The 24,028-nt window shown below is 37.6% G+C and overlaps 2 protein-coding genes across 4 annotated transcripts; one reads left to right on the top strand and one right to left on the bottom strand.

Annotated features, from left to right (window-relative positions):
- The first annotated feature begins 63 nt into the window (after nt 1-63).
- Nucleotides 64-14,330, top strand: tfdp1a (transcription factor Dp-1, a). 3 transcript variants are annotated; one of them, XM_073846149.1, is made up of 12 exons: nt 64-162; nt 3,875-3,959; nt 4,041-4,107; nt 4,284-4,387; nt 7,125-7,246; nt 8,518-8,683; nt 8,834-8,980; nt 9,057-9,125; nt 9,199-9,350; nt 9,450-9,616; nt 9,712-9,790; nt 13,064-14,330. In XM_073846149.1, the coding sequence occupies exons 2-12, from the start codon at nt 3,948-3,950 to the stop codon at nt 13,203-13,205; spliced, it is 1,227 nt and encodes a 408-aa protein (XP_073702250.1). In that variant the 5' UTR covers nt 64-162; nt 3,875-3,947; the 3' UTR covers nt 13,206-14,330. The 3 variants fall into 3 exon arrangements, with proteins under 3 accessions (XP_073702250.1, XP_073702252.1, XP_073702251.1); XM_073846151.1 differs by lacking the exon at nt 64-162 and adding an exon at nt 1,418-1,461; XM_073846150.1 differs by lacking the exon at nt 64-162 and adding an exon at nt 1,422-1,531.
- A 2,502-nt stretch (nt 14,331-16,832) lies between these two features.
- Nucleotides 16,833-22,575, bottom strand: mettl21cb (methyltransferase 21C, AARS1 lysine b). The gene is made up of 5 exons (XM_073845090.1): nt 22,479-22,575; nt 21,658-21,821; nt 17,488-17,605; nt 17,095-17,366; nt 16,833-16,973 (listed from the first exon to the last, which is right to left on the bottom strand). Exons 1-5 carry the CDS (start codon nt 22,573-22,575, stop codon nt 16,833-16,835), a joined length of 792 nt encoding a protein of 263 aa, XP_073701191.1.
- Nucleotides 22,576-24,028: the final 1,453 nt, after the last annotated feature.

Genomic DNA, 24,028 nt, shown 5'->3' with positions numbered 1-24,028 from the left:
GTATTACGCCCTCTCGACGTCATGCCCATTACTACCCAATCGGATTTCCCGTGGTGTAGACACCGCCAAGCTCAGTTTTACAGACCCAGAGAGGGAGCAGTTTCTACTGTGTGCGCTCCTATTCATTCAGCACTAGACAGTTGAAGGCGGATGCAACCGACCGTAAGTGAGACCAGGGGGGGCTTTGAGTCCACGTAGACGGCTTTGGCCGATATTTTCTGTGTTTAGAATTCATTAAAGCGTAAAGGAGTTGTCATTTATCTCCGTTTGAAAATAAGATAATTTGGGATGAAATAACTGCGTTTGCTAAGTTAGCTGAAGCAGCCAGTAACCTCAGCGTGTAACGTTATCTGTGTGGAATTAAACATAATGATCGTTAGTATGTGAACCCTCAGTCCGGATTAAATTATCACTTATGTGAAATATTGAAACTGTCTGTCTTCAATAGCTTGTGTTAGCCGACAAGCTAACCCATGTCAAGTGCTTCTGTCAGTGCAGGGCAATGGGAAATCCTCAGTGATCTTTAGTCCCTGTTAGCCATTGAAAGAAAAAGCACTCGTATACAAAACCAGACGTGTAGTAGACAATAGTATGTAGACTCTAGATTGATTATATCAAAGCTGCTCAGATGACCTCGATTTGAGTGGAAGTTAGCTTCCTAGCTCGCCTGGTCGCTAGCTGAAAAGCTTGACCATATTCGCTCTAAAGCGTTTTGAAATACTTTTGCAAAATGAAACGGATGTTGTTGTTAAACTTGCATAACCGTGAGAGGTTTATTAACTTGATAATAACTAGTTTACCTCGCCATATGGACCTGTCACTTCTGCTAGCAAGCTATTAAAGCATCACTGCATGATGGCTTTAGCTTCCATGTAAAATGGCTGCCAGGCATTAAACCAAATCCATCCTGCTTGTTATATTAGTTCTGATGAGTTAGTAAACAATTATGTCATATTTTGAAGGATTATTTTCCATTTTTGAAGGACTATCTGTCGTCTAAACTCCCGCAGTGGTGAAGCCAATGAATTGTTACCCTCAAGCAGAATAGTGTTATGACTGTCAACTCTGTTGATGAATAAAAGAAGTCGTTCTTATATACTGATTATAAGATAAATTGCGGGAAGTCGTTAGTTAGATGTCAGTAATTTAAATTATTTTCTGAAATCGTGCATGAGAAGGATTTCACAGTTGCCATGCGTCTTTTATGTGCATGCTTATAACATCCGCATCCATTTTGGGTTTTATGAATGTGCCCTGATCTTACAATCAAACATCTCCCAAGTGCAAGCTCCTCACAAAAGCGTGATCATTCACTGCACATGGGTTATATTTTTCATATTATTTGATTTATTCTTGTTTCCTGTTTGAGAGATGGGCTTCAGACCTCCTCTTCCTCTGTCCTCTTGCTAACTGGCTATGCCAACAAAAACAGCACCTAAGAAGGCAAAGGGCTTCAGGACTGTAAGTTCAGAGGAAAGTTTACACACTTCATTTCCAGATGGCCATTTAAGTCCGATCCGTTCGCAAAACGGTACGAGCACATGCACAATACTCGATCTGGTCGCATTTAAGCAGGGGGGGCACGTTTTGATCACATTTGGAGCAGGGTTTCGGTGCAAAACGTGTTTGAAAGGCAGCTAGCTAACTGGGCTAACACGCTTTATTATAGTTCATACTGCTCCGATTGTGCATTCTGTTTAATGCGGAAAACGTAAACGAATTAAACGCATCTTCGTTCTGCTTTATGCGTTTACACGGTTTTTATAACTTAAGATATTAGACATGAATATTTCCTATGTGTAAGGGCCCATTGCTTTTGCCAAAAAAGTTACTTAATACGACAGGAACTGTTGCATGTGGGTGACTTTCAGAAGACTGCATGCGGTTTTTGAGTGCACGAGTTGAAATTTTGATGTTTAAGAGATGGAAAGATTCGTCGAGGTCTTTGTCTGGTAATATAAGCTGCATGAGTGCTGGAACCAAATCGGCGGGCCTCGTTTTCATGAACCTAGTGGGCTACCTACTTAGACAGCAAATTAAAATAAGCAAACTTGGACCCATTAAGTGAACTGCATGACAAAGAACCCACCTGTCTTCCTATTCACGCTGCCCCTGGAGTTGAAAGTGCACACATTTTAGTCCACTTTACCTGTGACAGGGTTTCAAGGTGTGTTCACACTTGTCATGTTTGATTCGATTAAAATGAATTCTGGTGCGATTGCTGTCTTAATGTGGTTCATTTGAGTAAGTTTGAACGCTGCCATTCGATTCTGGTGCGCACCAAGCAAGCAAGCAGACCAGGACTGCTCAAAAAGATGGGTCTCGGTCCACTTCAAGATGAACTCTGGTGCAGTTTGAATGAAATATGAACGCAAAACAGATCAAATATTTTTAAACTGGATGTAATGACAAGATGCAACGATATGTGACATGATTTTACAAGGGAACAAGCAGTGTATCTAAAACAAATCAAGCACAGGGGAAACGTGCAGCAACGAAGAGGTAAAGTGCCTTTAATGAGCTCTTTGTGAGTTCACAGGTGGTAATAAGTAAAATAATATGTACACAGAACAGTGAGTAACAATTCGCTTAGTCCAGCAGATGGCATTAGGTGTATTCGACCTCGAACACACCTTTTGTTTGGAGTGTTCGGTGAGTTCTGTCACAAATGTGAATGTGTAAATGTATCACTATGCCTTTTGATATGGTTTCTATAGGTTCGCTGTTAAAAATACAGTGCGAACGCTAAGTGGACCACGACCAAATGAAGCAAACAAACCAGACGACAAGTGTAAACACACCCTGAGTTTGCTGTTAAAAATGACAGTGTGAACGCAAAGTAGACCAGGACCAAATGTATATTTTTTGGTCCAGACCAAATGAAACAAACTACAAGTGTGAACACACCCTGAGTTCACTGTTAAAAGTGCCAGTGGACCAGAACCAGGACCAATTGTGTAATTTTCCTTTTTGGTCCAGACCAAATGAACCAAATTACTAGTGTGAACACACCCTGAGTTTGCTGGTAAAAAATGCCAGTGTGAACACTAAGTGGACCAGGATCAAATGTATTGTTTTCCTTTTTGGTCCGGACCAAATTTACCGAACTACAAGTGTGAACACAACCTAAGTTTGCTGTCAAAATTTCCAGTGTGAACACTTAAGTGGACAAGGTCCAAATGTATAATTTTCCTTTTTGGTCTGGACCAAATGAACCAAACAAACCGAGCTACAAGTGTGAACACATCCTGAGTCCATTCCCTATTCACACTAGCAAGTGTGCAGAATATCACCATACGACCAGAATATTCTATTATATTTTTTCAGTGCTACAACATGACTGCAAGTTTACTGAACTGTTGCATAAAAGTAATCAATATTGAGTAATTGAGTTTTAGACCAAAGCATCAAGCATTGTATACAGGTCATCACTATCCAATAAAACATTGTAATGAGTGTATAAATGTGCTGAACCTTTGAAGTTTGAACCCGCCTATAATTCCTAATAATGTTTCCTTGGAGGTTTTCAGACATGAAGTCACATTTTTGACTCATTTATTATGAACGTTTTGGATGAATGCTGGTCCTGTCTTGCTTGTGGAGGGTTTTGGCATGAAGGCAAACCTGAAGCCTCTCATAAAGACCAGCCATGTCTGTCTGAACATCTGTTCATCGATCAAAAAACCACCTGAAACTCCGAGATATACTTGTTTTAAAGCCCATTGATCATTTCATCCTTCTGGCAGTTGTGCAAATGAAAACTTTCCTCATTAGTCACTTTCCCTATGAGAGACAAAGATTTGTGTAGTAACCTTGGTTACAGTCTTCAAGTGTCCTCAGCTTTTGTGCCAAACCAGTTTCATTTCTGTTGCAGAGACATTTTGTTGTGGAAATTTGGCTCAGGTTTTTCAGCTAGACCAAGCATCTATTCCTCAGCCCCAGGGATCATGGCCAAAGATGTGAGTATTGTAGCTCTATTAGATGTAATCGACTAATAATAGTGTAAGTCAATGAGTTGATGGTCATCTTGTTCTCCACAGGCTGGTCTGATTGAGGCCAATGGGGAGCTGAAGGTTTTCATTGATCAGAACTTGAGCCCTGGCAAAGGTAAAGAAGAGCATTAGGAGTTTCTGAAGATAATAATGCACTGCATCAGCAGCTGAGTTTTTTGAAGATAATCAAGGATGTTAGATCTCACAGTAATGCTTTACGAAATCCTAAGCACCTGCTTGACCTTACATAGCACTGCATTAAGATGTCCTCTGTGAATACTACCCCTGCAGGTGTGCTGTCTTTAGTAACAGTGCATCCACAGTCAGTTGCGGTTGGAAAACAGCTGTTGCCAAAAACACTGGGCCCTTCCAATGTGAACATCGCACCACACATGGTAAGTTTTGAATGGAGTTTGATTGTGTAAACACTGACACGTATAGATCACATAAGCGTTATTCACACTACATGCAATTCCAGTTTGTTTTGCAGGTTTACTTTCCTGTGGCCTCACTGTTAAATAGCCAAGGGTCTCAAAAATATATATATTTTTTAAAGGGATAGTTCACCCAAAAAATTAAAATTGTCATTAATTACTCACTCTCATGTCATTACAAACCTGTAGGACCTTCGTTCATCTTAAGAACACATATTAAGATAATTCTGATGAAATTGGAGAGCTTTCTGACCCTGCATAGACAGCAATGCAGCTGACACATTCAAGGTAGTAAGGACATCATTAAAATAATCAGTCTGACATCAGTGGTTTAACGTTGGTTTTATTAAACTACGAGAAAAGTATGCAAAGAAAACAAAAATAACGACAATTTCTTATTTTTTATAATGTTTTTGAAAAAAATCTCTTATGAAATCCAAGGCTGAATTAGTTTGATTCAAAAACAGCATTAATATTGTGAAATCAATGCAATTTAAAATAACTTTTCTAATTTATTATGTTTTAATTTATTCCTGTGATGGCAAACTTGACTTTTTAGCAGCCGTGATTTCAGTCTTCAGTGTCACGTAATTCTTCAAGAATCATTCTAATATGCTGGTTTGGCGCTTAAACTTTTCTTCCTATTTTTGTTGTTGAAATGAGTTGTGCTGTTTAATATTTTTTGTGGAAACAAATATTTCCCCCTAAGATTCTTGAATAGAAAGTTCAAAGCATTTATTTGAAATAGGAAACTTCTGTAACATTATAAATGTATGTACTGTCACGTTTGCATCTGTGCTTAATAAAAAATAAAATAAAAAGGAGAAACTTACTGACCACAGCGGTTTGAACAGTAGTGTGTATATTTTTAAGGCTCTGAAAAGCATTAGCTCTTATATAACTGTATGTAGTCAAATTTATTCAGACACCTTCTCAAATGATCACAGTTTGTTTGCTATAGTTTAGAAAATGGTAAAATAATATGACTAGAACTTAGAGTTCAACTGTGTCAGAATCAACCAAAAAATCAGCCAACTGTTAGTATGACTTATTAATATTTACACAACTATCAATACTTTGTTGACCAGTTACCAAGCAATGCTAAATTTTGTTCAGTCTGTGGTGTAAAAAGGTTGCATTAGCAATTAAAGAAAAAACACTTGAAAACATGGTCAGGTCAAAGTGTCTGAATAACTTTTGGTCCCAAATTTTTATAAATTTTACTGGTAGTCCACTGTATGAAGAATTTTTGGGTATAATATGTCACAGTTTACTTTAACTTGCTATCCTCACTTACATAAAATATTGTGTCCCTCACCCACTAGTAAAAAAAAATCAAATTATATCTGGTGTCTGAATAATTTTTGGTTTGACTATATTTTTCACTAAAGAATGGCCTTTTTACTCCTGTAGTTAAAATTTTTCATGCATTTTAACTGCATTTAAACCATTTCTTAAAAGTTGATCAACAGTTGTAGAAAAGATCATTATGTAGGAAAACAAAACAACTTGGCTTTAGCAAAATGGGGAAAGTCACATTTTTGTCAACTCTCACAAAACTCTTATTTTGCGCCTGGGCCATCAGACCATTTGACAACTAAGAGTAGCTAAGAGCTTATGGAAACTGGAAATAAGTTTGCCTCTGCTCTTGTATTGTTTTACACATAGCTGGAGTCATGATGTTAAACACACACAATCTCCTGAATGAAGAGAGAGAATAATTTAAATTCTGATCTAGCGGTTCAGGGTGAAACAGATTTCCAAGAATGGTTATGTTTAGTTTACAGTTTTATTAATCCACATGGACCAATTCACAGTAACCACTGAAGGAGCGAGGTACAGTATATCATTTTCAGGGATGGGAACCAGCTTGAATATATCCAAGGACGCAGCTTTTAATTGCTGAAAAGAGAGTCAAGGTTTGTTGGACAGTGAAGCGGGCTCCCATAACAACTAAAAAATGAAATTAATTTGGAAAAGAGAAATGGTTGGCTCGTTTAACTGACGCTTGCTGTTTAGCCACCTGCATATTCACAGCTGCTGTTGTTAATTTCTTGCCATATGTCAGTGATATTTGGAACAATGTCATATATGTAACCAACATAAAAAAGCATGTGAGCTCGCATTTGTCCTAGTTGAATAAATGTTAACCTTCTTTAACATCAAACTGTTAAAGGGATAGTTTTACCAAAAAATTTCAATTCTGTCATTAATTACTCACCCTCATGTTGTTCCAAACCCCTAAGACCTTCGTTCATCTTGGAGAAACAAATTATGATATTTTTGTTAAAATCCGAGAGCTTTCTGACCCTGAATAGACGGCAGAAAAAGTATTCTCGTGCCTTCATAAAATTAAGGTTGAACGACTGTCACAAGAACTATTTTAACTATGTTTTTGCTACCTTTCTGTGAATGTGGTAGCTCCATTGTTATCTATGGAGGGTCAGAAAGCTTTTGGATTTTTCAAAAAATATCTATGTTCTGACGATGAATAAAGGGTCTTACAGGTTTGAAATGACATGGAGGTGAGTAATTAATGTCAGAACTTTCATTTATGGGTAAACTAACTATTTTTAGTTCAGATTTCACCATAGTAAAGATCTGTTTAATGTCATTACAGATACTTTGGTAACCAGCACTGTTTACTCTTTATTACATTTGTGGTTTTGTCTCCTAAATTTGATTGTTTGTCTCACAGGTCATTAGCACACCTCAGAGGCCCAGTGGCTCCAATGTAATCCTAATGAACAGCCCACACACACCCAGCTCTCAGTTTATCACCCAGAGTCAACCATCGGAAGCCTCTCCGTGGTCCTCGGGGTAAGTCTGTCTTCATTAAGCTACTTTATAACATGTAATGTCATTTCTCTTTCAGAAATAGATTCAGTGGAACCAGGTGCTTTTCTGTTCTTGAATGCTTTGGACATTTTTCTTCCGAATGGGTTAAAGATACAGAGATATCTAAATATATCTAAAAATATTAACACCAGTCAAAAGTTTTTGAACAGTAAGATTTTTAATCTTGTTTTTTTTTTAAGTCTCTTCTGCTCGCCAAGCCTGCATTTATTTGAATTAAAGTACAACGCAAACAGTTGAAATATTTTACTATTTAAAATAACTGTTTTCTATTTGAATATACTTTCAAATGTTATTTATTCCTGTGATTTCAAATCTGGATTTTTAGCATCATTACTCCTTCAGAAATCATTCTAATATTCTGATTTGCTGCCTAAAAACATTTATTCGTATTATGTTGAAAACGGCTTAGTAGAATTTTTTTTTTTTCAGGTTTCTTTGATTATAAAGTTTAGAAGAACAGCATGTTTCTGAAATAGAAATCTTCTGTAACATTATAAATGTCTTTATCATCACTTTTAATCAATTTAAAGTATTCTTGCTAAATAAAATTTCTATGATTTCTTTCCATAATAATAAAATGTTTCTTGAACAGCAAATCAGCATAGTAGAATGATTTCTGAAGGATCATGTGACACACACACACACACACACACACACACACACACACACACACACACACACACACACACACACACACACACATATATATGTATAAATAAACAAACATTGACCGTTTTCGCATTTATATTTGCATGGGACAAATCAGTAGTACAATTACTGTTATTTGGCTGCATTTTAGAATAGTTTGTCCTTTATTCAAAATTATAGAGAATTTTTATTATTTTATTTATTACAGTTTGTTTAAAATTGGATAAATTTTGTTATTGTTACTTTATTATTTGGCTACAGTCAGAATATGTAAGAAAAAGATGAGAATAATTAATGATTTTATGAATGGAGAATTATTATTTAAAATGATTATTTTATGGAATTACTCACTGATTTATTTATTTTTTTTGGCTTTAGTATTTTTACTTCAAAATGATAGATGAAAATATTACATGAAATTTGCATTGGTGGACACCAATTTGTTTTTATTCTACTACGTAATTTTTTTTTCATAAGGAAAACTGCAAAGCAGCAGCAAAATATTTCTTTCTGCCTTTCTTTTTTCTGCCGTCTATCATGTTAAATATCACGCCATAATATGGTTTTGTTCTGTTTTTCCTCAGAAAGAGGGGTAAGAAGGGGGAGAAGAACGGGAAGGGCCTCAGGCATTTCTCAATGAAAGTTTGCGAAAAGGTCCAGCGGAAGGGTGTCACAACGTACAACGAGGTTGCCGATGAGCTTGTGGCGGAGTTCAGCTCTGGTGATAATCATATCTCCCCTAATGATGCGGTAAGCCTCTTCCTGTGGCTAGGCATTGATCCAGAGCTTTGTTTGTTGAGTGCAGAAGAAGTGCAGCTCTTTAAACTGATTAAAGAGTTGCTCACTCACATGTATCTCAAAATGAATAGTGCTTCATTTCCTGTGTTTGTCCCATTTCAGCATGTATATGACCAGAAGAACATTCGGCGGCGTGTGTACGATGCACTCAATGTGCTGATGGCCATGAACATCATCTCCAAAGAGAAAAAAGAGATCAAATGGATTGGCCTGCCCACAAACTCTGCTCAGGAGTGCCAGAACCTGGAGGTGGGTGTGATGGTCCTTTTTATTTCAGTTTATTTCATTTTTGAGGGCATCTAGTTTAACAGATTCTGTTTTTAAGGTGGAGAGGCAAAGACGTTTGGAGAGAATCAAACAAAAACAGTCGCAACTTCAAGAACTCATCTTACAGGTCAGAAGTTGCTCTTTTGTCTTGAATTATTTGGATGATGAACTTGTTTTGAAATTGAATGTTTCAATTGCAGCAAATTGCCTTCAAGAACCTTGTACAGAGAAACCGCCAGAGAGAACAACAGACGAAAAGGCCTCCACCTGCCAACTCGGTCATTCACTTGCCATTTATTATCGTAAACACCAGCAAGAAAACAGTCATTGACTGCAGTATCTCCAATGACAAGTATGATATCAAAAGCCAATCCATTTAGGCTGTTGGTGGCACAAAACATTAGAGATCCTTATTCACACACCTTTTTGCATTACTTTCATTTGTGATCAGGTTTGAGTACCTCTTCAACTTCGATAGCATGTTCGAGATTCATGACGACATTGAGGTGTTAAAGCGCATGGGCATGGCTTGTGGTCTCGAGGTGGGCAAGTGCTCTGCTGAGGACCTGAAGACTGCCAGAAGTTTGGTGCCCAAAGCACTTGAGCCCTATGTCACAGGTTAGTACCAGCTGGCCACCACATCAGAGTATGTATATGACATTTTGTGACTGTAAAGATCAAATGTTTAATTTGATGGATATTTTTATCTGCAGAAATGGCACAGGGGCCTATCAGTAATGTCTACATGACAGGGGCCTCGTCTGCTAATGGAGGCCGCTATCATGTTGGGAGGTTAGTTTCTTGTGCACCTTTCAGTTTTTCACTAGTAAAACGAATGGAGTTGGAAACAAGAGTAGCTAATCAGTGAATCAGGTTATACTATGATGGTTCCCAGTTTTACACTGCTGTTCAAAAATTTGGTGCATTAAATTGATCAAAAGTGGTAGTGAAGAATTTCTGTTTTGAGTAAACACCGGTGTCAGCATCACACACACATGCGCGCGCGCGCACACACACATCGTGGTACTTTTGTGAACTTGCATCAAAGACTGACACAGAAGAGAAGAAATTGTTAAAGTCATTAATTTTTTTTGCGCACAAAGTATTCTTGTAGCTGCATAAAATTACCACTGATGTCACATGGACTATTTTAATAAGTACTTACTACCTTTAGTCCTTACTACCTTTCTGGGCCTTGTATATGGTAGGAATGACCCAAAATATGGGTTTGTAATGACATAAGGGTGAATAATAAACGACAGAATTTAAATTTTTGGGATGCTTTGACATTTCCCATAAGTAACTTTCCTTCAAAGCGAGGTGAGTTGAATATTATTGTGACTGACTTATCTAGATGTTTTGATAAATATAGTGTAAGTGGAAAATGGTGATACCATACCACTCATAACTTTATGAGCCTTATATCAGGCGTTTTATTTTCAATAAATACTTCGCCCAAACTTAATGTTTTATGCTGTTCCAAAACTGAAATGATGTTCTTCCCCAAAAGATACTTTGCAGATTTATTCATGCTACACTTTTTTTCATAAAACACTAGTGAATTGAGATGGACTTTTTGGCTACATTCACACTGTGAGCCATCAGATTTTTTTCCCCCTTATAGCTGTTCACATTTTTGTTTTAAATGTGGCCAATATTAGATTTCCAGTGTGAATAGATCATGGTTCTGAACTGACCCGCATGCACAAAAGAACAATATAAACAAGGTAGCCTCAATTGTGTCCCAGTATCACGTTAGTGGAGTCGCTTCAGTCCATGGAGTTGATAACTAGCGGCAACAGTGAAGAAGTAACCCAATTCTGTGGGAAAACTGTGGACTTGGCAACACTTGTTCAGTGCGCTGTCATACGGAAGTAAACACGGAGGATATAAAGTAAGCAATTATGCATTTATGTATCGTGTGTTCTGCCGTTCCGGGTTCCAGTGAAATTATGCATAGGCAATATGAAAAATAGTCTACATTCACAGATCTGTTTTTGTCATGATAATGTGAACAGCACAAGCCACATGGAACCTGATCTTTTCAATTCTGATTTGTGCCACTTCCATATGTGGTACCAAATCCAATACTGGTCAGATGTTTTGCAATGCACTTGCAGTGTGAACAGTCATATCGGAATTCATGTGACTTTTACTTCACTCTAGGTCAACATTCGTCATGATTCTGTGTTCATGGAAGACACTTTAAAGATTTTACATACAAGTTATCAAGACAGTTGCGAAAGGTAGTCAGTGGAAGTACAGTGAGGTGCCAGAACTCATAAGTATTACATATGCAAGCAAAATGAGGGCTCATATCAAGTTTTAAAACTCTGCTCACTTCTGTCACGTCCGTGTCTTAAGGGCTACGTTCACGTTTTTTTTTTTCTCAATTCTGATTTTTTTTTTGTATAGCTGTTCACACTTTTTCCAGTGTCAACAGATCATGGTTTTGAACTGACCCGCATGCACAAAAGAAATATGTGAACAGGGTTCACAGGTTTTCACAACAAAATCCACCCAATTGCTTTTCAGAACTACACTATCAAAAATAAAAGTTCTTTATTGGCATCAGTGGTTTTATGGCTGTGTTCACATTGTGATTTATTTTAATTTTTTTTTTCGCTCACACGACTCAAGATTTGTTTTTGTTATGGTGGTGTGAACAGCACAAACCACATGGAATCTGATCTTTTCAATTCCGATTTGTGCTACTTCCATATGTGGTACTAAATCCGATACAGATGTTTTGCAGAGCGACCACAGTGTAAACAGTCATGTTGAATTTATGCAACTTTTATGTCACTAGACAGTCAGTGGTAGTCAGTGGAAGTACAGTGATCTGTGAGAACAATGACAACTCTAAAAGCAAAACACGAGGGCTTGTATAATAACATTTTTAAAACTCTGCCCACTTCTATCACATCCTTGTCTTTACTTTTCATATTGGCTGTGCATAACGTAACCATACTACAGCCTGCTGTGCAAGTGTTGCCATGTTCACAGTTTTACGGTGGAATTGGGCTACTTTTTCCCTGTTGCCGTAGGTTAAAGCGACCGCACTACCGCTGTGTTTACTCCCCAAAACGTGATTGGGCTAATTTCGGAATAGTTTTGAGAAGCATTTGTGTGGATTTTGTTGTGAAAACCTGGCAACCTTGTTCATATTGTTCTTTTGCGCATTCGGGTCAGTTAAAGGAGTAATTCACTTTCAGAACAAACATTTACAGATAATGTACTCACCCCCTTGTCATCAAAGATTTCTTTCTTCAGTTGTAAAGAAATTCAGGATTTCTCTCCATATAATGGACTTCTATGGTGCCCCAGAGTTTGAACTTCAAAATGTAGTTTAAAGGCAGCTTCAAAGGGCTCTAAATGATCCCAGCCGAGGAAGAAGGGCCTTATTTAGCGAAACAATGGGTTATTTTTGAAAAACATTTACAACTTATGTACTTCTTAATCTCAAACTCTCATATTGCCTAACTCTGCGTGTATTCCAGTTCATGACAGTTAGGCTATGTCGAAAAACTCCCATCTCATTTTCTTCTCCAACTTTAAAATCGTCCTACATCGCTGCAGAAGTACCGACAGCGATGTTGGAGGAGAAAATGAGATGGGAGTTTTTCGACATACCCTAACTGTCATAAACTGGAATACACAGAGTACACACAGAGCTAGACGAGCATTTGAGGTTAAAAAGTATATAAATTGTAATTTTTTTTTTTTTAAATAACCGATAGTTTTGCTAGATAAGACCCTTTTCTTGGCTGTGATCGTTTAGATCCCTTTCAAGCTGCATTTTGGAAGTTCAAACTCAGGGGCACCATAGAAGTCCATTATATGGAGAGAAATTCTGAAATGTTTTCCTCAAAAAGCATAACTTCTGAGACATGACAAAGACATGAACCTCTTGGATGACAAAGAGGTGAGTACATTATCTGTAAATTTGTTCTGAAAAAGAACTATTCCTTTAAGACAAAACAAAAACATGTACAGCTATACAAACATTTTTTTTTATCTAAGCAAAAATTTCAGTGTTTCACTTTTCATCTGTTTCTTTGACAGTGACGGTGGGGCAGACGGCACAATGGCCTCTAGTTCAAACGACTCTCACTACAGCGGCTCTCGGGTGGAGACCCCCGTCTCTTACATGGGTGAGGATGACGACGACGATGACGAATTTGACGAAAACGACGACGAGGACTAAGCCCGGTCCTCGTTCAACCTGTCCATCGTGCACAAGTTCTTCCAGCTGCCATGTCCGAGGATTGATCAACCACATCGTTCTTTTTCCTCTTCTGCAACTCACCGTTTCTTTCACTCTCTGTCTGAGAAGGGCATTGAAGAACACGGGCTTTAATAGGATGAGTTGTTTTCATCCTCGTCTTTCTGAGCTCAGGACAAGCCACATCATCACAGGCTGTGTGCTTTGCCTGCTGGGAATTATAGTTTTCAGCCGAAGGACTTTGCTGAAGTTTAGAGGTGTCACTTTATTTCCTGTCGCAGCGTTCCTACTGGATGTTATCCGCTCTGATCTGCGTGACCCTCTGAAACCTTCCCTCCCTTGCGAGCTGTTGGGAAATGTTGTGTGATCTCTGTGTGAAGTAGTTCTCTTCTGTTTTTGAATGATCTCCTCTTTTTTTTTTTTTTTTTTTGAACTTGCTGGCTTGATCTGCATTCTGATGATTCAGAGACTAATGAATCGAAGAACCTACAAAGCCGGCTGCTATTTTTTGCCCCATAGGGGGCAGGTCTTTGGATGTGTGGACTCTTTTCGTATGCTGACCTGATGATTTCTTGCAGGCTTTTTTTGTAGAATCTCCTCCCGTTTGTGTTCGGCTCCTTGGCGTTCTGCAGAGCGCTGCTTTTTTGGAGGACACTGAGAAGTCAGTCTTTTTTTTGTTTGTTCTGTTTGTTCTCTTTTGGTTTCGGAGCTTCATAGGCCAACCTGTCTTAGAGACACCCGAGGACATCAGAGAAACTTCAGTACCTTAAAGCAGTTATAGGAATATAAAAAGGCTTTGTTTCTTAACCACATGATATCAAGATTCGTTTCTAGTGTCCTCTCTCCGCGTCAGTAATACCTTGAAGCGTGTAAGATTATTGTTGTGTATTAAAAAGATATGGGCTTTAGGTCTCTCTCGACTTCCCTTTGAAAATTTCCTTTAAAAAAAAAACTGAATCCTTGTACTGACTCCTCAAAGTAACTTTTCTGTAATCTAATATAAGTTTCAAATTTAAATATAAAGAATGTTTTAAGAATTCAAACTCATTGTGTTTATTTGCGACACTAATGTAATACTACTAATTTCAATAAACTTTATTTTATATATTTGCCTAGTGTGACTAGATTTGCATTCAGGAAGTTGACATGCCATGTTTTCTTAATTTTTTTTCACATAGTATTTTTAAATACGGTTAGTTCACTCAAAAATGAAAATTACCCCTTGATTTACTCACCCTAAAAGGCATCCTAAGTATATATGACTTTATTCTGTCTGATGAATCCAATTGGAATTAAATAAAAATGTCCTAGCACTTCCAAGCTTCTATATTCTGATTGAATTTGTCTGAAAGAAGAAAGTCATATACACCTTGGATGTAAATCATGGGCTTATTTTAATTTTTGGGTGAACTAACCCTTTAAAAATATTTAAAGAACTCTGTTTTTAACAATTTTCAAAAGTCATGTTTTTTTCATTTTTTTTTTTTTTTTCCCATTGTGTATTCCAATTACTCTTAATCAAACTGCAGTTGGGTTAAAAATAACAAAAAAATACCGCTAACACAATAAAAAAAAAAACAATACAGACATATATATATATATATATATATAAGTTATCTGTTTTTGCAAATAAACTCTATTTGTAGTTTTAGGATTGACTCGCCACATCACAACCATTTGAAATTAACTGTAAAATTATGAATTTAAATGGGACATCTGATGCCCATTTTCCACAAGTTGGTATGATTCTTTAGGGTCTTCGTGAAATGTCTGTAACATACTTTGGTTAATTCCTCAATGGTCATGTAAAACAACTTTTTTACTTTTATCAGAAACAGCTCTGTTCACAGCAGCCGGTTTTGGTGTATGACTCTTTAAATGATAATGAGTTCCTGCTCACTCCACCCCTTTTTTCATCAAAGAGGTAAGGCGATTTGCAAAAAATCATAAAAAAAAATATAAAGTGTGAGACTTCTGGTGCAGCTGGATCGCGAACTGTGTACTGATCCATCCTTGAGGGACTTTTACCTTTTTAGTAAAATCTGCCTTGAATTGTACCTTAGATTAAAATGATTTGTGCATTAACATAAACAAATGTAGGTGTTTTCAGTGGCGTGCAAGCATCAAAAACCCCTTTAGTATTAGGGAATGTTAAACCTGACCTGGAAATGTTTTTATATTGCTCACTGAGAGTGTTTTATTAGTGTAAGTGGAAATGTTTTGCAAATTTCAAAACATTCAACAAGACAAGAGTCAAGCCCCACTTTAGCACTCTCCTTCCTTTCATTCTTTCTTTATTATGCTGTTTGCAAAAGCTGTAAACAAGTTTTTATTCCGAGTGATGTCTCCCATGAGCTTGCCTGTTTCAAAGCTGTACGAGAGACAATTACCTTAGGAGCTGTTTAGACTACCCAAGTGTTAGTATGTCTTTTTGTTTGTCACACTTTACTTGAGGATGAATGTACCTTAAAATATTATGCTGTTCGTTCCATCTGATCGTATTGTGCAGAATGCTGAGGTCGGTAATTTTTGAATTTGTGACCCAGGACCACAAAACCAGCATATTTGTAGCAATAGAAAAAAAATGCATTGTATGGGTCAAAATTATCGATTTTTCTTTTATGCCAAAAAACATTAGGATATTAGGTAAAGACCATGTTCTATGAAGACATTTAGTAAATTTCCTACGGTAAATATATCAACACTTAGTTTCTGATAAGTAATATGCATTGCTAAGAACTTTTTTTGGACAACTTTAAAGGCTATTTTCTCAATACTTTATATTATTTTGCACCCTCAGAGTCTAGATTTTGTCCAAATATCAATGGAAAGCTTATTTATTAAGTTTTCAGATGATTTATAAATCTCAATTAAAAAAAAAAATTGACCCTTATGACTGGTTTTGTGGTCCAGGGTCACAATTTAGTTTTTTTGCTCATATTTGATGTTTATGCTCACCAAGGGTGCATTTATTTGAAATGTTAGAATTTAAAATAACTGTTAATTAATAATAAATATTTGAATATATGGTATTTAAAAAATCTAACTTATTGCTGTTTTTAGCAGCCATAACTCCAGTCTTTAGTGCCACATGATTCTTCAAAAAATCATTTTAATATGCTGATTTGGTGCATTTCTTACTCTCAATCTACGTAATATTTTTAGTTTTATTTATTTTATTTTTGTGGAATCCATGTTAAATGTTTCAGAACTCTTTGATGAATCCAAAATTCATAAGAGCAGCATTTATTTGAAATCTTTTGTAGCAATATATAAATTATATAATTATACATTTGGGAACAAACAACAGCAACACCAACAGCTTTTTATGTAGAAAAACACAAAGTGACAATTGCAAGTAGTACAATATTGGATTACTGAAGAAAAAAAGAAAGAAAAGTTTTTCAAATTCTGAAAAAAAGGAGCTTCCATAGTTTATAATAACCAAAAATGATATACAAGGTATCCATTTTTTTTCTCATATTTTTTTGAGATCCTGTTTTTTGCATTATTATCAGGGGTAGTAGCACTCAGCAATCATTCACTGTAACTTTGCAGGTGGCCAACAGGTGGAGCACCTTCCCTTCAATGTTGGGGCTGCAGTTCCTGCTACACATGATGTTTTTGGCCTGACTTCCTTGCAGTGGCCTGGTAGATCCTGACCTCCTCTTGTGGGATCTCTTCCAGCATTGTGACGTCAAAAACATTTTTGAAGTTTTCAATGAAGTGCACATCAGATTGGAATCGCATCTGTTTGCAAATAAACATTGACAACCAACAGGCTTTATAAAAGAGGCAACCTCAGACCTAAAGACATGAGCTAACATGTTAGCTAAAATTAAAAGTTTAATTGAAAAAAACAGAGCTTGACCTTATTTGCCCAGAGTAGTGTGGTTCCTGGCTTGCAGAAGTGCTGCATGGTGATCAGTAGATCCTCAAGAAAGCTGTGATGATAGACGACATCAGCACACAGCACATAGTCATAATTGTAGATGGAGCTGGGAAAGTCACGTTTCACATCCTGACCCCAGACCAGAGCGGCCACCTGAGGTGTGTATCTGCAGCGGCCCCGTGTGCTGCGCGAGAGGTTAAAGTTGAGGTTTGACAGGACATCGGGCAGATCTGTGGCCGTAACCCAGGCACCTTGATGCGGAAAAGGTGTAAATGATAAAAATTACAAACAAATAATTGAAAGTCACATAAACTGACCTTTGAACTTCTACAAAGTAGTGCACACAGAAAAAAAGAGATGTAGTTTAAGTACCCAGTAAACTTGCCACTATGGACAGCAGTCCTGTTCCCGCTCCAAGTTCAAGCACTGCTTTATCCAGCAGATCAACCTGTTCCCGGTTCTTCTCCAAATACCGACAGAGAGCCACAGCCTGTGTGCATATACAGTTGTGGCCAAAAGTTTTGAGAATTACATAAATATTGGAAATTGGAAAAGTTGCTGCTTAATTTTTTATAATAGCAATTTGCATATACTCCAGAATGTTATGAAGAGTGATCAGATGAATTGCATAGTCCTTTGCCATGAAAATTAACTTAATCCCCCCAAAAAAACTTTCCACTGCATTGTTAAGAAGGCTTCAGGGCGTCCAAGGCTGTGTCCAAATTCAGGGTCTGCATCCTCCTTAGGATCCTTCCTACCAGGTTGAAGGAGGAGGGGTCCTCCGAAGACCGCAAAACCTGGAAGTAGGTGTCAGTGAATTTGGACAGCCTACACTTCTTTCAGTTCCCTCCCTTCCCCGTTGCTCATATCCTGTCGCCTAGCAACCGTGACAGCGCTAAGCAAGAAGTAAGGTTATCTGTACTGCACAAAACAAAATAACTACTCTTTCATCCCTAAAAGCGTTAAAAACATCTTCAATCACTAACAAGAAATTAGCTGTGTGTAAGGGGATATTCACACAGGCAGTAAGAAAGAAGCTAGTTTACGAAAGTGGTTTTTTAACATATATACATACAAATGTAAAAAAAAAAAAAAAAAGCTTAACGCTAAAACCAAAGGCCTAACTAGACAACCGCTGTAAAAAAAATATTTTTTGAAACGCCAGTTTTTTAAAAACTTCCATCATTACTACCGCTTGCTTTGTCCGCCATTATTTGAAAATTCTGGAAGCGCTCTGCCGAAAGGAATTGTGGGATAGGTAGGACGGGAAAGGATCCACCAGACCCATCCTTCAAATTCGGGGAAAAGGAGGACGTATTTGTGGGCCGCATTTGAAGGATCCTATGAATTTGGACAGCCTTCGTCGCGACGCTGTGACGTAACATCCTTCAAATGAGTCCTCCGAAGGATGTAGACCCTGAATTTGGACACAGCCCAAGAAAGTCCAGCAAGCGCCAGGATCGTCTCCTAAAGAGGATTCAGCTGCGGAATCGGAGTGCCACCAGTGCAGAGCTTGCTCAGGAATGGCAGCAGGCAGGTGTGAGCGCATCTGCACGCACAGTGAGGCCAAGACTTTTGGAAGATGGCCTGGTGTCAAGAAGGGCAGCAAAGAAGCCACTTCTCTCCAAAAAACAAAAACAAAAGGGAGAGATTGATCTTCTGCAAAAAGTATGGCGAATGGACTGCTGAGGACTGGGGCAAAGTCATATTCTCCGATGAAGCCTCTTTCCGATTGTTTGGGGCATCTGGAAAAAGGCTTGTCCGGAGAAGAAAAGTTGAGCGCTTCCATCAGTCCTGTGTCATGCCAACAGTAAAGCATCCTGAGACCATTCATGTGTGGGGTTGCTTCTCATCCAAGGGAGTGGGCTCACTCACAATTTTGCCCAAAAACACAGCCATGAATAAAGAATGGTACCAAAACACCCTCCAACAGCAACTTCTTCCAACAATCCAACAACAGTTTGGTGAAGAACAATGCATTTTCCAGCATGATGGAGCACCGTGCCATAAGGCAAAAGTGATAACTAAGTGGCTCGGGGACCAAAACGTTGACATTTTGGGTCCATGGCCTGGAAACTCCCCAGATCTTAAAACTTGTGGTCAATCCTCAAGAGGCGGGTGGACAAACAAAAACCCACTAATTCTGACAAACTCCATGAAGTGATTATGAAAGAATAGGTTGCTATCAGTCAGGATTTGGCCCAGAAGTTGATTGAGAGCATGCCCAGTCGAATTGCAGAGGTCCTGAAAAAGAAGGGCCAACACTGCAAATACTGACTCTTTGCATAAATGTCATGTAATTGTCGATAAAAGCCTTTGAAACGTATGAAGTGCTTGTAATTATATTTCAGTACATCACAGAAACAACTGAAACAAAGATCTAAAAGCAGTTGAGCAGCAAACTTTGTGAAAACTAATATTTGTGTCATTCTCAAAACTTTTGGCCACGACTGTATTACACATACATACATATGTGACTTTTGCAAACTCCGCAAAACACAAAGAACTCATATTAAAGGGTTTTTTTCACACTTGAAATGGTTAACCTTGGTCATTTGAAACTCCAGGTGAATAGAATCCTTGGTTCATCTTCAGAACACAAATTAAGATATTTTTGATGAAATCCGGGTCACCCAAAAATGAAAATTAGCCCAGAATTTACTCATCTTAGGTATATATGACTTTCTTCTTTCAGTTAAATCCAGTTGGAGTTATATTAAAAATTGTTGTGGCTCTTCCAAGTTTTATAGTAGCAGTGGGCGGGTATTTCTGTTCAACAGTCCAAGGGAAGTCCAATAAAGCACATCAATCCATGATAAAAAAAAGTGCTCCACACGGCTCTGGGGGGTGAATAAAGGCCTCATGTAGTGTATCGATGCGTTTTTGTGGGAAAAATATCCATATTTAAAACATAGTAATCACTTTTCTGTAGCTTGCGCTAAGTGTCATACGCGCAAGCCATTCCGGGGAGATGACGTGGGATGTATGCGTTGCGAATGCGCTGCTGATCTTGTGAAAACCAACATTTGTCTGAAAGGGGCAAAGGAAGCAAAGTTTCCTTACTTTAGCAAAGGAAAACCAGTCTCCTCTTGGCTTATATCGAAATCCTTCGAGATTTTTCTTTATAAATCTTCCTTTTGTACTTCTAATTCATGACTGGTGTTTTGTTTTGTTCTCTCCTCTTTCCTCACTTCTCAGCGGCACATGCACAAAGCATACATCCTACATCATTTGTCTGGAATGGCTTACACATATGACAGTGAGCTCAAGCTAGAGAAAAGTGATTATTAGGTTTTAAATATGAAAATTTTTCTTACAAAAATGAATCGATTTTCTACAGGAAGCCTTTATTCACTTCCCAGAAGCGGATGGAACTTGATTTGGCTTGTTGAACAGAAAAACACCCACCCACTGCTGTTATAAAGCTTGGAAGAGCCACAACAATTTTTAATATAACTCTGATTAGATTCAACTGAAAGAAGCACTTAGGATGCCTTGAGTAAATCATGGGCTATTTTTCATTTTTGGGTGAACTAACACTTCAAGTAGCCTTTTAAACATACCTTTGATAAAAAAAAAAAAAAAACACTACTGGTGTGCCTCTTGAAACAAAACAATGAAACTGACACATTTTAAGATCAGTCAGCGCAAGTGTTTTTTTTTTTTTTTTTTTTAGTCTGGGACTAGGCTTAAACCTTGTCTATGAAACCAGGGGCCAATGTTTAGATTTATGTTAGATTTTTTCCCCCTGACAATATAATATTATATAATTATATATTTTGGAAAGCATACAGTATATTATATCAATTTTTTAAATAGTATTTTTGTGCATTTTTCAAAACAATAAACTTAAACCTCTATACATTTTTAATTGAACTTTTTTTCACTTTTTCTAGATTTACAGCCGTTCAAGTAGGAAATTACATTTTCAGATTTATGCTTAAAAAGTGGTTAACATGCAATAACTAATGCATTATTTATTATGTTAATTTAGTACCATTCAATCCTAAAAAATACTATATATATTCCAGTAGGGAAATAAGGAGAAGAATTACAAAGTGCAGTAAACAGTAAAACTGTTTGCACTACAAACCAGTCTGTTCATAATTAAGTACATAATAATAATATAGTAAAACACACCAGCCTGCAATATCAGGTAGCAAAATCTATTTTGTTCAGCTAAAAGTAGCTAGAAGCTAATGACACAGGAAGCCAGACCTATTAAATTTACAAATGGTCGCACCCATTCTTTCGGTAAAAAAATAAGGTGGATACTATCAACTACTGTTTATAAACGCGCGGATTTTCTATGTCTGTCCAAAGGCAAAGCACTTGAGCATGCGATTGGTTATCTACTGCAAATCGTTTCCGCTTGTATAGGTTTGGCACGGCAATGTTGAAGCATTTATAACCGCGAGTAAAAAGCGGTGGGCTTCTAAACTGCGTGTGAACCGTTTTTCTACAAGGGGTTAAAAGCGAGGTTTAGAAAGACGGTAATCTGGAGTTTGAACGTTTTAAAAGTCCTATAACATCTGTTCTCACGCCTGGCCAGACGACGGCGCCAAAAGAGTCGAGTGATTCTCGGATGCTGATCTCCTGCCCGGTGAAGAAAAAAGTCTCGCTGCCAAGGGAATAGAAAACACTGGGCTCCCATGCATTGCGCCTGTTCTGTGCCTCCTTCTGCATGTCTTCACCGTCCAGATCATCTGAAAAAAGCACCAGTAAGATTGCCATTCAAGCATTGTATTTGCTGAACACCTACATTCACACACACCTAAATACAATGAGATCCAACAATTTCAAACTGCATTAAAAGTCTGGGATTTTTAGAAAAAAATGAAGAAACATACAATTCAGCAATCGTTCTAGGTCACTAATCAAATGCACAGTAAATATAAATATGTTTACAAGTCTAAACCACTTTTAATGACAATTTATAACTATTTAACATATTGTCAAATTGGTGGCTAAATTGTATGAATTCGTATGATCTCATGTTTTTGTGCTTACATCCCATTTAGGGGTTGACCAAGCACATGTTTTTTTCTCTCTCTCTCTAATACATTTCCATACCAATAACATAATACGATTCATTCTAAATTGCCAACTTGTAAAATAGTTTGCTCTTGAGATCAGGTTGTAAGTTTTGTTGTGTGGGACAAATCCTGTTTGGTAGTAAGAATTTTGCCTGTATAGTTGTCTAAAGTAAAGTAAAACGATTTCAGTAGTCAGTTAACTTCACTACTACAGCATAATGAAAATAAAAAAAATGCAAAGATGTTGCATAATAGGTGGATTTTTCTAAACAGATTTTGGAGTCCACTGTCATGGTGCTCCGATATCTCAATTTTCTACATATTTACCTTCTTCTGTGTTGTTTGGTATTGGTTTGACAGGGTCAGGTTGCTTCCTGATTCCTTCCTTCTGCACATGTAGACCTGGCCTTCTCTCAATCTCCATTATTGAATCAAGTCTTCTCATTCAGTACAGCTATCATATTGAAAGATTTACATTTTTAATTCACAGTAAAACCATTTTTTATCATCTTCTCCCATGCATTTTCTCCAGTAGTTATTGAATAAAGGTAGAGTACACAAAAGCAAGCCAAAATCCATGCAAAACTCATTTGAATTTAAACTAGTCTCAGCAACAAACAAAGTAATGAAAATGAAATCACACACTCTCACACATATATAGAAACATGGAAACAGACCTGAGGCTTTACAGTTGACATCCTCAGGGCAAATTGACTTTTATAAAGAAGCACAATCCCTCTGCTCCTCCCATGGAAGAACTGAGTTAAATGTGCAGTTAGTTATGAGAGAGAGAGTTGCAGACAGCGTCAAAGCCACTTAATTCCACAGCTCTGAGTGCAATCCTCTCCTCAGGGAACGCTGATCCCTTTCACTGGTTCCTGTGTTTTAGAAAACATACAGAGATGTAGACTAACAATGGGAAGGGGAAAAGATAGCTGTATAGGTATTTATGTTAATGCACATGTTGACTTCATCGGGAGCCCGTTTCTTTTAAATATCTGACCATGGACATGAAGGCATATTCCTTTACCCACAGCCTGGGTACGGCTCTGGCAGATATACTGCGGCCTATGGGATCTTGGAAGCTGAACCTGGGGTCCAATGACCTGTGCAAGTACAAATGGTAAATGAAGGATGACAAACATTTTACTGTCTGCAAGTGTAGGATGATCTAACGGTCAGTTTTAATTGCTGGGATGGAATCAGACATCAGAAATAACCTGAGACTGGCATAGAAAACATGATGATCACTGGCAAGACTGGCATACTAAAGTAATAAGCCAAGAGGGGCTTTTGAGAGCGAATTTACCATTGGTAGGGGGTGTTCGTGCCTGAAACTCATTTATAAAATGTGACATCAGTGGTTCAACTGTAATGTTATGAAGCTACGAGAATACTTTTTGTGCACAAAGAAAAAAACACTTATTGCACTGTGTTTGCAATCAGAGGAATGCATGTGTGAAAGACTGATGGAAGAGAAGAATTTGTTGAATAAAGTCATTATTTTCGTATTCTCGGAGCCTCAGAACCACTGATGTCACATGGACTATTTTAACGATATCCTTACTACCTATCTGGGCTGTTTGAACGTTTCAGTTGCATTGCTGAGCTCTCGGATTTCATCAAAAATATCTTAATTTGTGTTCCGAAGGTGACCAAAGGTCTTAAGGGTTTGGAACAACACGAGGGTGAGTAAGTAATGACAGAATTTCTATTTTTGGGTGAACTATCTCTTTAAATGGCATAGAATAGTATATAGGTACATGATTTTGGGACACATTTTGTGTCTTACTGGAGCGCCACATTTTTCTGAAGGACTAACTGCAGTAGCAAATTACAAACAAACTATTACGTACATCCAACAGGATAGGAAAAAC

The sequence above is a fragment of the Garra rufa genome, chromosome 8 (genome assembly GCF_049309525.1).
Source record: "Garra rufa chromosome 8, GarRuf1.0, whole genome shotgun sequence".
NCBI classification, from domain to species: domain Eukaryota; kingdom Metazoa; phylum Chordata; class Actinopteri; order Cypriniformes; family Cyprinidae; genus Garra; species Garra rufa.
Note: the sequence above shows the minus strand (reverse complement) of the source record. Positions and strands in the feature narration are given on the sequence as shown.